We start from the raw sequence: 16,024 nt of genomic DNA, 5'->3' as shown, positions 1-16,024 counted from the left end.
GTAGTAGCCCCCACCCCACCTGTAAGTGGGAGGGAGCAGGGCTCCAGCTTTGTTCCACAGGCCTGGCCATGCTACCCCCCCCGTTCCAAGGAGTCTTTCTAGGTCCCCCCTTGCAGGGGCTGGCGCGGGCCTGCAGCTGGGGAGGAAGCCGGCCTTTGTCTGGCTGGGGCGGGCGGCGCGCGCCGGAAGTTCCTCCTGCTCCACCCTGTTTCGAATTCCCAACCGCTGCGTCACGCCGCTTGCATCAGCCCGCAGAGCCTGAGTCACGCCAGCCAATCGGGGAGCGGCGCCTCGCTACGGCCCGCCAACGGGAGGCGAGCGCCGAGAGAAGGGGGCGGGAGCCCGCCCGGCTCTGGGCGCTGGAGTGGGGGGAGGGCGGAGGAGAGAGCGTTGAGGCGTCGGCCCAAGATGGCGGCGGGGGCAGGCAGCGCGGCGGTCGTGGGGGCAGCGGGCCCGGGCGGGCCTCAGGCGGCGGGGCCGGCCCCGTCGGGGAGCGGCGGCTCGGCTCCCGGCGCGGTGCTGATCGGGGACCGGCTGTACTCGGGGGTGCTGATCACGCTGGAGAACTGCCTGTTGCCCGAGCACGCGCTGCGCTTCACCCCCTCCATGGGCAACGGCCTGGACATCGACACCGAGACCCAGCTCCGCGTCACCGGCTGCGAGCTCATCCAGGCGGCCGGCATCCTGCTGCGGCTCCCGCAGGTGAGGCCGCGCCCGCGCAGCGGCGGGAGACAGGCCGCGGCGGCGGGGGGAGGGGCGAGCGAGGCCGAGGCGCCGCTGCGGGCCCGCGGGCGGGTCGGGGCCTTTGTTGCCTGGGAGCGAGGCTTTTGTTCTGTCGGCCGCAGCGCCGCTCTCCCCTCCCCCTTCCCGGCCTGGGGAAAACCCGGAGCCGCAGCGATCGGGGCAGTTCCCGGCTCCGCCCGCCGCGTTTGCAGGGGGGAGGGCGGCCCGGGGGCCCCCCCGATGCGGTTCCGTTGTGGACTAAGCAGCGAGCCCCGCTTGTGTCCTTCATGGGGAACCATCCCCCTCCCCCCCCCCCGCTTTGTCGCGACCGGCTCCGCGGAGAGCGGAAGCGAGTGACGTCATCCTCTTCCCATAAACCCAGGCAGGGCCTGCCTTGGCTCGGCCCTCCTGGGCCCTGTGTGTTTCCCAGGCCGGCCTACTCTCGCTCATTTCCCCCTCCCGGCTTCCCCTGTTGCCGCTGGTAAAGGGCACGATGTTGCCTCGTGTGTCAGGGGCGGTTTCGTAAAATCTCTCGTATGACAAGTCGCCAATCGAGTGTTCCCTGGCGAGTCTCCATTCGAACAGATCTGATCGTTGCATGTTACTGTGATGCTGGGAAGGCAGAGGGGTTACAAAAAAAGCGAATAAGGCAGAAACAAAGTTATAGAGGCCATTTTTTAACGTCCGGGGGAGAGGGGGAGAGTTTTGGCTTCTATTTTTTTTGTTGTCTACTGTTACTACCGATAATCTTTATTTTAGCGGTTTTAATCTGTCTAGCTGTTTTGCATAGGAATATGTTTTCATGGCAACAAGGGAGATTTTTTAAAAATATGCGATTGTGAAACCACAAAGACCGGCTTGGGGGCAGATGGTATTTGACATTTAGTGCTGACTCACTGTTAAACATGAAAATGACTCGGCTATGAGTTGGTGGTTGCCATTTAATATTGCTCAATAAACTTAACCCAACAAAGTAGGGGTGTATTGCTAGATGGCAGAGCCCTGGAGCCATTTGGACTGTGCTGTCCACCTTCAGAACTAATTCAGAGTGTCCCAATAAATAGAGCACTGTGTGGATACAAAGTTTGTATCTGTATCCATATCTACACAACCGAGCCATGAATATTCTGAATATTCACATCCATATCTGTGGCTATAAAAGTGGGGATGTTAATAGTTAGTCCATCTCTCCCCCCCTCCCCCCCCAATAAGCCTGGACTTATCAATTAATCTTATGACTACATGTAACCACCTCTCCCTCTTGCTGTTTCTGTGCCAGAGGCAGCAAGGGGAAGAGAGGTGGGGAACTGGCTTTTAAGTGCCTGTGAAGCACCGCTCTCTCCTCCCCCTCTCCCCCCTCCCACAGAGGTAGCAGTGGGGGCAGGCGTGAGCCAGTATGTGTGGGGAGCCAGCTTCTGTGGAGTTGGTACATGTGGGAAGTGGCCTTCAAGCCCACTCTCCACATGCATCAGCTCCCACAGATTCCCCCCTCCCCCATTGTTGCCTCTATCAGAGCGGGGGGCAAAGCCCCCTGTGTGTAACCACGAAAAAATCTGGCAGTTACATGATTCTACAAATACATGATAGTTAACATCCCTAATATAAAGTGGCATTTGCAAATTTGCTAGGGTTCTAGAAAGAAAATTTGTATCTGCATCAGTATTTGCAAAACTGAGTGCAGATATCTGCAGCCATGCCCACAGAGGTGGATACCCACGGGGGTGTAAAATCCTATTTAAAATGTTAATGAGACATGGTGGGCTAGGGACTGGTCCAGCTGAGTGTTGGTTAACCAGTTACCCTGATAAGTATGCCAGTAAGGTGACGTTTATCGGGTAACCAGTTACACCTTTATATCCCTAATACCTGCAGATATTAAGTGGATTTGCAGGGCTCTATCCATAAAATATTTTGCTGCAGGTGATGCTTTTCTGCTGTGTAATCTGTTTTAAGAATCCCCATTATAGTGTAAGCCTTAAGTAATTTATTTTCCTTTGAGAACGGCTTGGTGCTGAGTCAGGCATTTCTAATAGTTTTTGTGGAACTCAAGTCAGTTATCTAATTCATCTTGCTCTAGAACCCTGTCTGGGGATGTTACCATTTGGAAATTACCATTTCTTCCTTTCTCTCTAGGTGGCAATGGCAACAGGGCAGGTGCTGTTTCAGCGTTTCTTTTATACAAAATCTTTTGTGAAGCATTCCATGGAGGTAAGAATTGTTTTTTAAAAAGTGCTATATGATTTCTTGAGAGCGTGTATGATGCCTTGTTGAACTATGTGTACAGGAAACTTTTGAGCTATAGGTACAGTGGTTAGTTAAACACAGTTTTACACATATTGTAACATACTTCTCAGATTTTGAATATTTCTTGGTTTTACCACATTTTCTCTTGTTATCCCTCCTTAAGCTCTTGGAGGCGATCAGTTCCAGATTTGAGCAAAACATCAGTATGTTGCAATACTTATATTTCAGCATGTTTCAATGGCCTGTGTTCATTTGGCATCCAAAATTGAAGAAGCACCAAGGCGTATAAGAGATGTAATTAACGTGTTTCATCGCCTTCGACATCTAAGAGAGAAAAAGTAAGTTTAGAATCTGAAATGTCCATTTCTTTGTGGCCAGTTATTTTAATGTGGAGACTACCAAATGTGAGGGCTTGAATTTAATTCCCCAGCTAGCCATAATTGTTGCTGTGCTTATGGGGGAGTTCAGATGCATCATGAATATGGATAAAACTATTTGGGGAGTGAAAACCTAAAAATTGAAATGTTTTACTGTTATAAATACTAGCTAGGGTGAGGCAAAATATAGTAACTCACCTATGTGTCCAAGTAAGACAGTTGGTTGTCTTTCAATATTTGCAGTTCATATTTTCTTGATGGAAACTGAAATGTCTTACAGAAAACCTGTACCTCTGCTGCTGGATCAAGATTATGTTAATTTGAAGAACCAAATCATAAAGGCAGAGAGAAGAGTTTTAAAAGAGCTGGGGTTCTGTGTTCATGTAAAGCACCCTCATAAGGTTTGTATGATGTTCAGCTAGCTTATAAAACAGTAGGGGTGTGTTTTACACGCTGTTTATTTTGGCAGATTATTACACTGAATAAGCTTCTTGTTTCACAATACTGAAATCAGTGAAGCTAGCTTACTGTGATTTTGCTATCTTGTTTCTCATTCAAGAGAGTCTTAATAGTTGGTCTTGTATCTCATTGGTCAGTGAAGACTGGAGAAGGATGCAGATGTTAAGAACTGGTTAGATTTAATTGTATTTGGATTCTTCACTTTGTCATAGCATGAAAACAACTTATTATTGAATAAGCAGGTAATTTTGGTGTCAAATTCTGAACATTATGAATTAATTCCTTTTTGATGAGGCATTTGAGTATCTTTTTTATATAATCTAGTTGCCTGATAATACTTGTCATTACTAATGGTTATGTGAAATTTTCATTCCCAAGAATGCTTTTCCCCAAAGTGTGCTAGACTCTGCTCCCCCTAAGAGCTAATCAGTGCTGCTGTTCTGATGTAATAAAAGATTGCTGAAATAGAGTAAGCATTCTCCTTTTCCTTGTACTGCAGGTAAATGCTCTCTGTCTTGCAGTAATGGGCAGTATATTACTTCAGACCTCTTGGGTTTGCTGTATTGTAAATGCACTTATCTCAAATTTAAAGAGCCTTCTGGTTAAAAATGTGTAGATACCTTGATCTCTTCAGGTTTTCTCTGTCTGCCACCACTGTGTTTCTTTCTGAACCTCCTTATTACTGGGGTACTGATCACAGGAATGATTGTACTCCTTTATCCTCCAATTCCCGTGAATTTCCTGTAATCCTTTTTGGTTTTTTTTGTGGTTCACAACCTCTCAGTTGTCTCTTATGCTTCTGTGAACCTTTTAAAATATATTATGTAGGACTTTACATAAGCAGAAGAGGAAGAATGTTGTTAGAGTCTCTCAACAGAAATGTTTTGTAGTGGCTGGTGCCGCTTTTCCCAGGTGATCATGTTTCCTCCTATCTGGCAGCGAGAAAGGGAATGTATTCATATTAGAAAAGCATATCTTTTTTGAAAACTAAGTTGAAAGCAAGACTTCTAGATAAGTAGAATGACTGATCTCAGAAAGAGGGGAGTATGAGGGAGATCATATTTGGCTGTGCACAGAAACTTTTGGAGCCTGTTCTTTCTCCCTTGCACTTGAAGGCAGAAACTACCTGAGTAAACACTAGGCAACTTCTAAGCATGCGCTCTCACTCTGGATACTTGAGTATTAAAATCTAGAACAGAATAGCAAATGCCGCATGGACACCCCTCTGAATTAAATATTTGGCTCTAGAGATTCTTGGTAATAACTCAATAACCCATATCTTCCAGATAATCGTTATGTACCTTCAGGTATTAGAATGTGAACGTAACCAACACCTGGTCCAGACTTCTTGGTAAGTTGATCTTTCTTGTTGTAAGAGATCAGCGGGGCAGTGGCAGAAATATGTCATTTGAGGCACTCTGGGCAACATTGGTGTAGCCCACAGCTATCTTCATGGAATAGACAGTTCCAGTGTTTCCTGGAGTGCCCCAACCTACTACCCAAATGTTGGTCGGCCTCTCTAAGTTTCAGGCGCTGTCTTTACTGGTAAGATAGCTTTAAACCCATCACCCCTTGCTCTTTCTTCCCTCTTCTCCCACTCTTTGCCCTCCCTCTAAAGTGAATATGTTAAGTGGTTGTTTCTCTGGGTAAATCATGCGTGCAGTTCTTGTCCGTCGCTGATGGTGGGAGACAGACTTTCCCAACACTTGAGCTGTTGGTTGCAACAAGGGCATCAGGAACCCTCGACACATCCTTTTATCCTCATGGATAATCCAAGATGTCAGCTACTAAGACTGGATAACTCAGTGTTTTTTGCATTTGCCTTGAAACTTCTGCTGCCTGCCTTGTTGCTTCACTGTAGTGAAGAGAATCATTTGGGGATGGGTATCAAAGTTAAAAATTCCTGATTTTTAATTGTAACAAACTTGTAATTCAGAAAACAATGACATGATTTCAGAATTGGAATAATGAATCTAAAGGTCATATTTCTGCTGACTGAACTCTCTGGTACTGTGATCTGTTTGATGGAGAACCTATTTTGACTTTTCTTTTCTGTACTCTTTTAATCAAAGGGTAGCCTCTGAGGGTAAGTGACTAAGACTTCTCCTCTGCTGCCCAAGCGCTATGGTGCAGGGATAACTGCCGTCTTCAGTCAAACCAAAGCAGGCTCTACAAAGAGAAGGCTGACTCTAGACAGGTGGTATAAATACGATAGTATAGTAACTGGCCAACTGCTTCCTGTGCTTATACTTTTGATTTTTTTTATTGTTGTGCCCTTGGCTCTATTGTATATTGTATGAAAACTGTTTATGTTAAGATGCTATAACTGTGTTAAAGATGCTGTAACTTTATAAAATGCAAAAAAAAAAAGTCCTATTTAAGGTGGGATTTAAATCTTATGGGGTGAACTAACATTTCAGAGTGTTTTATCGTATTTGTGTAAATTTAATCCAGCACTTAACATACTTGATTTAGAAGGTCTGTAATTTGGAATTGAGTTCAGCAATGGCACTGGACACTTTCCACTTCAAAATTATACACAACTATTGCGTTCAGAATGTACATGTAAAGTAGGACTATAGGAACCAGCTTCCCTTTGTTTGGGTTGCAGAGAAATAACTGTTAGATCAATGCCCAACCATTACATTTAAAAATGTGCATGTGGACACAGCATAGATGCATTATTGAAAAGTAGTGGGTATCCAGTATAACTGATGTTTGAAATGTTCTGATTTACATAACTTCAACAAAAAGTAGTTCTTTAAACAAATGTTGAGTTCTATATGCACCCAAACTCTGAGCCCAAAGGCCAGCTGCACAGTTAACTAGACACTTTACTTTAGCAGTTTGGAAAAGGAAGCCCATTCATTCCCCTTACCTTTGAATAATACTTCTCACTGCACTTCATTTCATAAAAGCTTTCTCTGATTTCCCTCATTGTCTCCATAGCAAAAACAAAGTAGAATAGCATAACTTAGTGTAAGCTTTCTACATTGGCAAGATGGAGAGTCAAGACTAAGTCTTTAACTTGCCACTGTTTTTCCAGTGGTCTCAGTCATTCCCCAGGTATTAGAACTGAGATCTGGTAGAGGACTAAAATGCTGATAGAAGTGTGAGCGTCTTTCCTTTTAGAATTCATTAGCACCTGTAAACGGGTTTTAAATGGGCCGTGGGCTGTTTTTTTGAGTGTCCTTGTGGACTGCATACCCACCCACAATCCGTTTCAAAAGCTTATTAAAAAGTTTGTATAACTACCCAGTGGCCTTCATTCTGGGTGGTATTTTATCTCTTGCCCAAGTTACATCTTTTAAGCATTTCACTTGTTGACAAATCCAGATGCAAAGCACTTTTAAAATATGAATTTCCTTAAGGATTTAAAAATCAAAATCTTTTAAAATATATACTGACTGTTGTGGAATATGTGCAATATTTTACAGTTGTCTCATTCTGTGAACATTCATTTTAAGAAACCTTGTTGAAATGGGACAATTTGGAAACGATACTGTCACGTGCCAGAGAAGAGGAGATCTGTTAGAATACTGACCCATCCTCAGCATTGATGTTCCGAAATACCTGGATTTCTTCTGCGGCTGGTTTTTTGCATCACAAATGGATTCTGTCTTGGATGCTGACTCTCTAATGGAAAATGGACAGGTTCCAAAAGTATTTATGTGGAAATGGGCACACTCTGAAGTGGACTGCTTTTCTACGAAGAACTCCGGCAGCATCGGCAACTTTGAACGCTAGCTTTGAGTTTGCATGCTTCTCTGCACTCTGGGATTGAGCCTAGATTTCTGTTACTGAGTACTTGACAGATTTTGTCTCTACAAAAACATTTGTTTTTGCATGAGAGCGCAGGCCAGTAGTCCTAGAGGGAAAAGTAAAGTTAAAATTGGTTCTCTTTCAAAACTGATTTGTCGGACAGCCAGTCAAATTTATTCCCAACCACATATCCATCCCCTTTGAAGTAATTTTTCTAACTTCTCTTCAGGTTTATAGGAGTAAAGCATTTGAGCTTAGTGATAGAATGCATAGAGAAGTAGTTACTGTAGAATTGGAGAGACTAAAACTGAGGAATTCTGCAGGGGGTTGCAATTTTCCCCTTATTTTGTCTTTTAGGAATTACATGAATGACAGTCTGCGAACTGATGTCTTTGTTAGATTCCAGCCAGAAAGTATTGCCTGTGCCTGTATCTACCTTGCAGCTAGAACATTGGAGGTGAACATCATCTATTTTATGTTGCTTAAGTTTACATTTAAGGTTTTCATGTAGTAGAAAACTGGACCTGTGATTTGTCAATTGCAGATCCCACTTCCTAATCGTCCTCACTGGTTTCTACTGTTTGGAGCAACAGAGGAGGAAATTCAAGAAATCTGTATAACAATCCTGCAGCTGTATACTCGGAAAAAGGTTTGCTGCTTTATATCATGTATTCAGAATAAATTTAGTATTGCTCAGAACATGGGACAACACTTGTTGCTCCCATTGTTGCAAAATTCCCAATTTCAGGGGGAGAAGGCTTCAGGCCCTGAAAGTCACATCCTTTCAGAGCATGGATGGTCAGTTGAACGCTTCGGTTCATTTGCAGGTTGACTTGTCTTATCTGGAAAGCAAAGTAGAAAAGAAAAAACTAGCAATTGAAGAGGCAAAAGCACAAGCTAAAGGTCTGCTACCTGATGGGACTCCCAGTTTGGATAATACATCAGGGTTTTCCCCTGCTCCTAAAAATGGTTGGTATCAATCTAGTTTGTGTATTTGGACTGCATTGCTTTTCTCCCATGTTTTGTGGGGATTAGAGTGACTTCATAACTTGAGTAAGAATCCTCTCTGTCTGGCCAAATTAGATTTCAGGTATTCCTCCAGTGAATTCTTCATTAAGCTGTTTGTATTTGAAATTATACAAATACTGCTGTTTGCAGTGTTACAGCTCTACAAAAAGGAGTAGTCAAACTACTCAAGATATTTTCCGATATTTTTTTCTCTTGGCCACATGTGAGTGTGTATGCTGGAGGAAAGGTAGCTTTGGGACATCATCCCATTGTAATGAGACACCAAACAAAAGCATTGTCTACTGGAAATAGCCGGTGTGAGTACTGTTTGCAAACTGGCTGGCTAGTGTTATCTTTTGCCTAGCGGACCTTCCTGAAGATACAAAAGTATTAGTAATCTGCCTTTCCAAGATATTGGAAATAATGTGGCATATTTACATAAATTGCTGGTTCTGGCAGTTTTGATTAAAGTTTTTTTTCACGGATTAAAGTTTTGTATTTTTTGTTTTCGGTATTGTATGTTTATAGCTTTGAATTTATTTTAGATTTGAATAATTTCTGACCCTACTTCATCCCTTTTTTGTATACTGCAAAGTGTATCTAAAGGGATTTGATAATTGGTCAATTTTTGCAATCATTAGTAAGGGGAGGGACCAGTTCAGCCACTGTTTGCCACATCTTTGATTGGATTTCCCACTAAAGATTGACATCTCTTTGATGCACATGTAGGGGAGATAAGTATAAACTTTTACACTTTCCTTGTAGAGTCTCCAAAAGAAGGTAAAGGAAATAAGCCTTCACCCCTTCCTGTGCAGGCAATGAAGAATGCCAAAAGAAAAATGGATGGAGCAAAAAGAACAAATTCCAATAGCCCAGTGAATGGGTAAGATTCCACATGATAAAAATTTGCCTTTGATTCTCTTGTTACCCAAATCTATATCTTACTTGGATTCTGTCCTTCATAGCATTCAGAAAGGAAGGGAGAGCAGAAGTGGAAGCAGAAGTCGAGAGCAGAGTTATTCAAGATCACCATCTAGATCAGCATCTCCTAAGCACAGGTATGTACTGAAATGGGTGGGAGTGCTGAGTCCCATTCTTAGCCTGCTATGCATATGGCAACGTACCCTCCCAGGGTTTCACTTCAGTAATCAGTGGGCTCTGAAGTAACTGCAGCCATTTGTACAAAACTTAAACAATGTTTGGAACTCTGGAAATTAGACTTGAGTATATGGAGATGCAGCATGGCAGCCACTGTAGCTTTCAAACGAAGCTATGTTTGGAAGAATGATTGTATATGAATGACATCCCCTTAGCCCAACAGATCTGCTCTTTGTACTAGTAAGCCTTTTTGTTAAGGTCAGTGACAAAGTTTATACTGCTTCTTACTCTTTGCCATAGACAAAGCTGGTAGATAGGGACATGAATTCTGTTTGATTCACAGATCAACAGAATAGCAGCAGGTTAGGAGTCTCCTTCCATTATACCTGGGCCAAATACTGGAGTCGCACAAGCAGAACTGAGGTCCAGATTTGGCCTGGCAAGCCTCTTACTGGTGGTGGTGCTTAGTGTATGAAAGGCTGCTTGATTTTCATGCCATAAGCTGTATTCAGTGCTACAAATTAGAGAGGTTAAACATCTGTATACTTGTAAATTGAGCCAGTTTACCATAACTATCCACGAAAGGCAATCTTGGAACCCCCCAAAATCCATGCATCATCTTTAATTCTTCTGCCCTAAAAGCTTCCTACTTATAGCAAAAGGCTTTGGATTATTAGTAAAACATATTGTGAAAATTACTGTTCAGCATTTCAAAGCATGTGGGGTTTTTTCCCGTCCAAAACAAATGTAATGATTATAAATGGTACCTGGTTTAGTTCTGCAGGAAATATATACTGTACCTTAATGAGTTATGAAAATATTAAATTATATTGCTACGCAGTGACAGGCTGTAAACTTGTTTGAACAAAGAATCCCACACAGAAAAATCATTTTGATTTACTCAGAGTTCCCACGACAGTGTTGTATTTTGTGGGTGTGAGATGGGGAAATACTCTGAAGGCAGCTTTCAGCCTGAATGGTAGTTTACAAGCAAGTAATTCTATTCAAAGATTGCATTTTAAAGGACAGCATCAAATCATTTTCTTCAGAATCCTTTTTCCTTGTGTTCCACATAGCACCTAAGGTTACTGTAATCTGCAGTGTCCTACAGCGTGCTTCTAATGTTGCAAATGGCATTGATTGCTAAGGCCCTCACTGTTTGTTCTCCTCCTGTTTCCCTGTTTTAGGAAAAGCGAAAGCTACTCGACATCGAGTGGCTCCAAATCCCACAGCCGCTCCAGGAGTCGCAGTGATTCTCCCCCGAGACAGTTCAACCACAGTACTGGTTACAAAGGCTCTAAAATGAGGAGTTACAAAAAGTCAAAGGACTACAAATACTCAGCACACAAGCCAAGGAAGTCCCACAGCAGGAGCTCGTCACGTTCCCGAAGCCGCTCACGAGAGCGTTCTGATCATTCTGGGAAGTACAAAAAGAAAAGTCACTACTACAGAGAGAGACACGAGCGTTCACGCTCCTATGAGCGTGCGGGTCATCGCTATGACCGAGACCACCCAGGTCACAGCAGGCATAGGAGATGAATGTTACAAACGGTTCTCCTCTGTCCTTGGGGATTCAGGGTGGAGCCTGGGTTGTAAACCACTTAGCTTCAGTAAACTTTGCTAACTCTACTTGTTAGCATAAATCCAAAGACACTGGTTAGATATAATGTGGAAGACTTAATTTGGTAAATGGTTTAGTTGTTCTGCTACTGGAGTGTCTCTTAGAAATGTTGAAGAGCCTCCCTCTTGTAGTGGATGCTTGGACTCCTGTTCTTTGGTAATGGATATATTTGCATACTGTAGTGCAATGGTGTTAATATATTTCTGGGATTGAAGTACTCGGCACCAATTTCCCTGCTTAGTGATTAGAGAATTCTGCTGAACAGACCTTGATGGAACTAGAAGAAAGCTCAAACATTTAATGAAAACTATTAGTGGCTTGGTGCTAACAGCGGTTTCATACTGACGCAATTATGTTGTACAAATGTAAGGTGATATTTCTACAACTGATACCTATATTAGGTTACACTTGTGTATATATTTTGCAGTGTTTAACAATACAATATGGGAATATGGCCTTATTAGCCCTTACACTTTAGCCACAGTGTAAATAAGCATTTGTTTAATACAAGTGAATGCTGTATACTGAAAAGACAAAACTTGAATTCTATCAGTTTAAGATTTGTGTAGAGAATTCTGAGAAATGTGAAAGTATTTAGCTCTGTGTATTGAAAGTAGTATATTTTTATCTGTGCAATGCTGTGTGCAGGCCACCAGCTCAGAGACGTTTCATATATATACATTTTATGTGTTTTGAATAATTATACTCAGGATATTTGACACTCTGAAGAATTGGTAGTTTGTCAATCTGCTTGCTTGTTTAAAAACAGAAGGTGTAAAAATAACAGTTCAATAGACAGCCCAGTGGTATCCGTTTTAGTGGTATATCTGAGCTGTTCCTGTGCTCCCTAATTTCATTAAAGTATTTGATTTTGTATTTAAACTGTGTGATGTTACTGTGATAATTCAGACACTTTCTTCTAAGTTGTTCTATGTCTAGTAGTAAAGGGAAAAAATAACCTGACTTTAAGTATGGTAAATGAATAATTTGTAAGTTTAGTTTTAAAACAAGTGTGCTGCCACACACACACATAGTTTCAGATTAATTTTGTAGCACAGGGGATGCGAGTAATGATAAACCAGGTCTCTTCCTTTGCCACTTGAGGGAGTTAAAAGGTATGCAGCTGAGCAGGTCTATAAGAATTTTCATACGTGCAGGTGCGATAAAGGGTTAATTGCCTGGAGCAATGAGTTTTACTATCTATTGAAAGAAAATAATGATGGATGCTGATAGGCAACAACTAACCCACACTGAATGAGGACACATGTATACAGCCTTGGGCTGCGAGCCTCCAAGCCTACGTCAAAGACTCAGGCTCACTACCAATCTAAAAATAACCATGTAAACATCAGGGGTTCCAAACTTTTTGACGGGGGGGACTAGTAAATCCATTCATGAGCTTTTGGAGGACTGGTAGTAATGTTCATTTGCATATTCATTAATCAAATGATGAATATTCAAATACGTTGTTTCTGGTCCTCCCAAAACCCCCAGTGCCAGCTTTAGCAAAGCTTTTGATAGGGTCGCCCACAATATTCTTGCCAGCAAGTTAAGGAATATGGATTGGATAAATGGACTGTAAGACAGACAGAAAGCTGGTTAGACCAGGGTTTCCCAAACTTTTTACTTTAGTTGGAACCCTTTTTTTTTTTTTTTGTACTGTTTTTTGTAGCCCAAAAATATAAACACATAAAAAACAAACTGAGAAAATACCAGACATATAACATATAACATGTCTGGCATTTTCTCATTAGGTAAGTTGTATTATTACTAGATGTATCAGTTTGTGGTTTCGAACTGCCTGGCTGGTAAATGTGCTCAGGCTGCATGAGTGTGTCTACCAGCCAGCCAGTTGGCAACTACTCGAGAGGTGTGGGGGGACAATAGAATCCCCAGGCCGGACTAACTCATGCTTTATGCTTGAAGGGGGGGAACAGGGGCAGCGTCCCAAGATCTACATATGGCCGGGTCAGTCCCACTCTTTGCAGGCCGATTCATTCCATTCCTCCCCCCCGTTCCCCGCGCTGTGCCTCTGGCCAGCCCCGCTTCCCCCAAGTCCCTCCCGGGAAGCCAGGTCCCCCCCACTTCTCCCAGTCTCCCTTGGCCAGCCCCCCTTCCAGCAGCCGCTTCTTCTCTCCTCCCCTCCATCTTCCCCGGTCAGCTCCCTGCCCCCAGCCTTGCACCCCCCCAGCAGCCCTGCTTCCACTGGCCCCCCCCAATCTCCCCAGCCTGCCCCGATTCCCCCGTCCAGTGCTGCTTCCAGTAGCCAGCTCTCCCCTCCTCACCCCAGAATCCCCTGGCACCTACACCTTCCCTTAGCCCTGAAACCTCCTGGTGCCTCCCCCTTCCCTTACTGCCCCTGCCCCCTTTGCCCTCTCTTTCCCTGATACCCCATCCGCTCCTGCCCTCTGTGCCCTCACACACGACTTGCTCCATCCCCACCTCTCTCATACCCACCCCTTGTTTCAAGCCTTCTCCCAGCACCTCCCCCTCCAGCCCCCAATGCCCCTCTCCTCTCCCAGCATCACCCTGTCCCCCATCCCACTGACACCTCCCCTCCTGCCCTTTCTCTCATTGTCTGCACTTGTCCCCCTGGCATTTGTGTCTCTCTCCTTCACCCTGTCCCTTGGTGCCTTCCCCTCCCAAGCCCCTTCTCTTTCCACTCCTCCCCCTCCGCGCAAGCCCGCCACAGCCTCCTTGCCTCCGCCCAAGCCCCTTCCCTACCTTCTGCCTTCCACATTGTGGGGCCGGAGGCTGCCGGAGCCAGTGTGGCTCTGCCACGTGCCTCCGAAGACTTTTAAAATCCCGGGCCATCACGCCCGGGTGTCCTCCCCGCCCATGTGCAACGCCGCACATGGGCAGCAGCAGGCGGTGAAGAGGAGCCGCACATGGGGGTGGGGTGGGAGGATGCGCGGAGGACTCACGCCAGGCAGAGCTGGGGGAGAGACCCAGCTCCACATATAGGTGGAGCAGGGCCCCAGGCTCTGTAACTCGCCGGCACTTCCGGGTTCAGGGGCGGAGGGCCCGAATCGGCCTAAGGCCAGCCCTGCCCGCAGCCACCAGCCATGCTGAGGCCCAGTATCGGGCAGCGGCCCACAGTTTGGGAAACGCTGAGCTATGACATTTACACAGCTATTCGTAGTGTGACTGGGTACCTGTCAACCCGGGCTCAAAGGTTGGCTGCTACAGGCTATGTAGACCTATCCTTATTGGCTTGAAAGTCACAGTAACCATTGTCAGCCTAAGTATTACAGTGAGGGTGGGGCATTATAAATGCCCTTATGTATTGGACTGATCTGCTGGCAAGCTCCCCTCATGAGCATTTACAAAGATTTTCAGTGTCATGTCCAGTATCCCTTCAACAGTAGTATGCAACTTTAAGGGTGAGCAAGCCATTGGCGTGGCACTGTTGTAAAATTATATTCTGGATATGGGAATAAGCAAGCAATGCAGTATAACTTGCAAAATGCCTTGGACAAAAGGGGCTGCTGGTGGAGAAGAGACCAGAATGCTGCGGTTTCTATAGCGGAACCGTAACAATCTCTTCCTGCTATTTTTACCCCAGCTCTTCTCATATCCCAGTGAATCTCATGGTAGCTTCTACCCTTTCCCACAGATGGCTTTGGAGCGGGGGGAGCAGAGCAGCCAAGAGGACCTAGAGCTGGCTCCCAAAGCAGGGCTGTTCCCTGTGGATCATCTAGAGTGCTGAGTCAGCCCCACACCTGTAATAATCAGGTCTCAAAGTTTCTCAAATTGGGATAAAATTGGAGGCACCCAATGTCACTCAACACATCTTGCACATGCCGTAAAGTATCATGAATGTTGCTGTTTTGTCACTAATGAAGGGTTAAATGCTGCTTGCTCTGCCATCTGACTGAGTTTCTTTTAAAAAAAATAAACCCTGTTTTTTAAAGCAAAACCACTTGATGCTAATTGTGCTGACGGTGGAGGTAAACTTAACTGCACCATTGTTTAGTCTCTCTCCATTAAGTCCTGTGGATAAGTTTATTGGCATGTCCTCTCATTTTTTAACTTGAACTTAAACCACTAACTAAGCTTTATTCCATCCAGCAAGTCTCAGCCTCTCCAAAGAATAACACTGGAGCAGAAGAAACTTAAGTATTTCTTGAAAGGAACTGTAATCTTCTATGAGAACATGATGTCCAGGTAGAGACAGTTACTGGTCTAGCTCTATCAGTACAATGCTCAAGTTAAAATCGTGTGAATGCAAGTCTCCTTGAATAAGAGTCCTTGTTTTCTGATCTTAATTTGCTTTGAAAGCAATATGGGTATCAGAAAAGAGCTCTCCTTGGAGATACAAATGTCCTGTCTACGTGGGGAATTCTACCTCTTGATCTTCCCTGTGGAACCACCCCCTCATCAGAACAACATTCTGTGGGGGAGCTATGGGCACCTCCTACAAACACGAAAGGCTCACCTATCCCTCACACAGCATGCAGTCTAATTTTGCAGCTGATGTGAAGAGAGCTGGACCCAAGTTGAAGTCTGTGTGCACAAGGATTACTGTAAAATCCCAGGATTACCTAGCTTTCCATGTAGCTACTGGATAGTTTCATCACAATAGCTTTTATATGCACTTGGGTTTTGCTAATGTTGCATTATTTTACATTACTAGTCTCACTAGAGGGTCTGATCTTTAGGTATGTTCAATGCCTGCTTCTACGTATCCCAAGTAGAAGCGATTGTCTATATGCTGAGTTGTGGGAAAACG

At 44.3% G+C, this 16,024-nt stretch overlaps 1 protein-coding gene across 7 annotated transcripts; it reads left to right on the top strand.

Annotated features, from left to right (window-relative positions):
* The first annotated feature begins 367 nt into the window (after positions 1–367).
* On the top strand, positions 368–12,174 carry CCNL2 (cyclin L2). Of its 7 annotated transcripts, none has more exons than XM_075906695.1 (11): positions 373–702; positions 2,857–2,931; positions 3,196–3,305; positions 3,625–3,745; positions 5,090–5,154; positions 7,923–8,022; positions 8,110–8,214; positions 8,393–8,534; positions 9,339–9,456; positions 9,539–9,631; positions 10,859–12,174. In XM_075906695.1, exons 1-11 carry the CDS (start codon positions 409–411, stop codon positions 11,208–11,210), a joined length of 1,575 nt encoding a protein of 524 aa, XP_075762810.1. In that variant the 5' UTR covers positions 373–408; the 3' UTR covers positions 11,211–12,174. The 7 variants fall into 7 exon arrangements, 5 of the variants coding, with proteins under 5 accessions (XP_075762815.1, XP_075762810.1, XP_075762811.1 ...); XM_075906696.1 differs by having other exon boundaries at positions 637–702; positions 3,131–3,305; XR_012897353.1 differs by lacking the exons at positions 8,110–8,214; positions 8,393–8,534; positions 9,339–9,456; positions 9,539–9,631; positions 10,859–12,174 and adding an exon at positions 5,876–6,000 and having other exon boundaries at positions 368–702.
* The last annotated feature ends 3,850 nt before the right edge of the window (positions 12,175–16,024 follow it).

Source organism: Pelodiscus sinensis, chromosome 23 (genome assembly GCF_049634645.1).
Source record: "Pelodiscus sinensis isolate JC-2024 chromosome 23, ASM4963464v1, whole genome shotgun sequence".
NCBI lineage: Eukaryota > Metazoa > Chordata > Testudines > Trionychidae > Pelodiscus > Pelodiscus sinensis.
The sequence above is the reverse complement of the archived record's forward strand: the minus strand, read 5'-3'. Positions and strand labels throughout refer to the sequence as shown.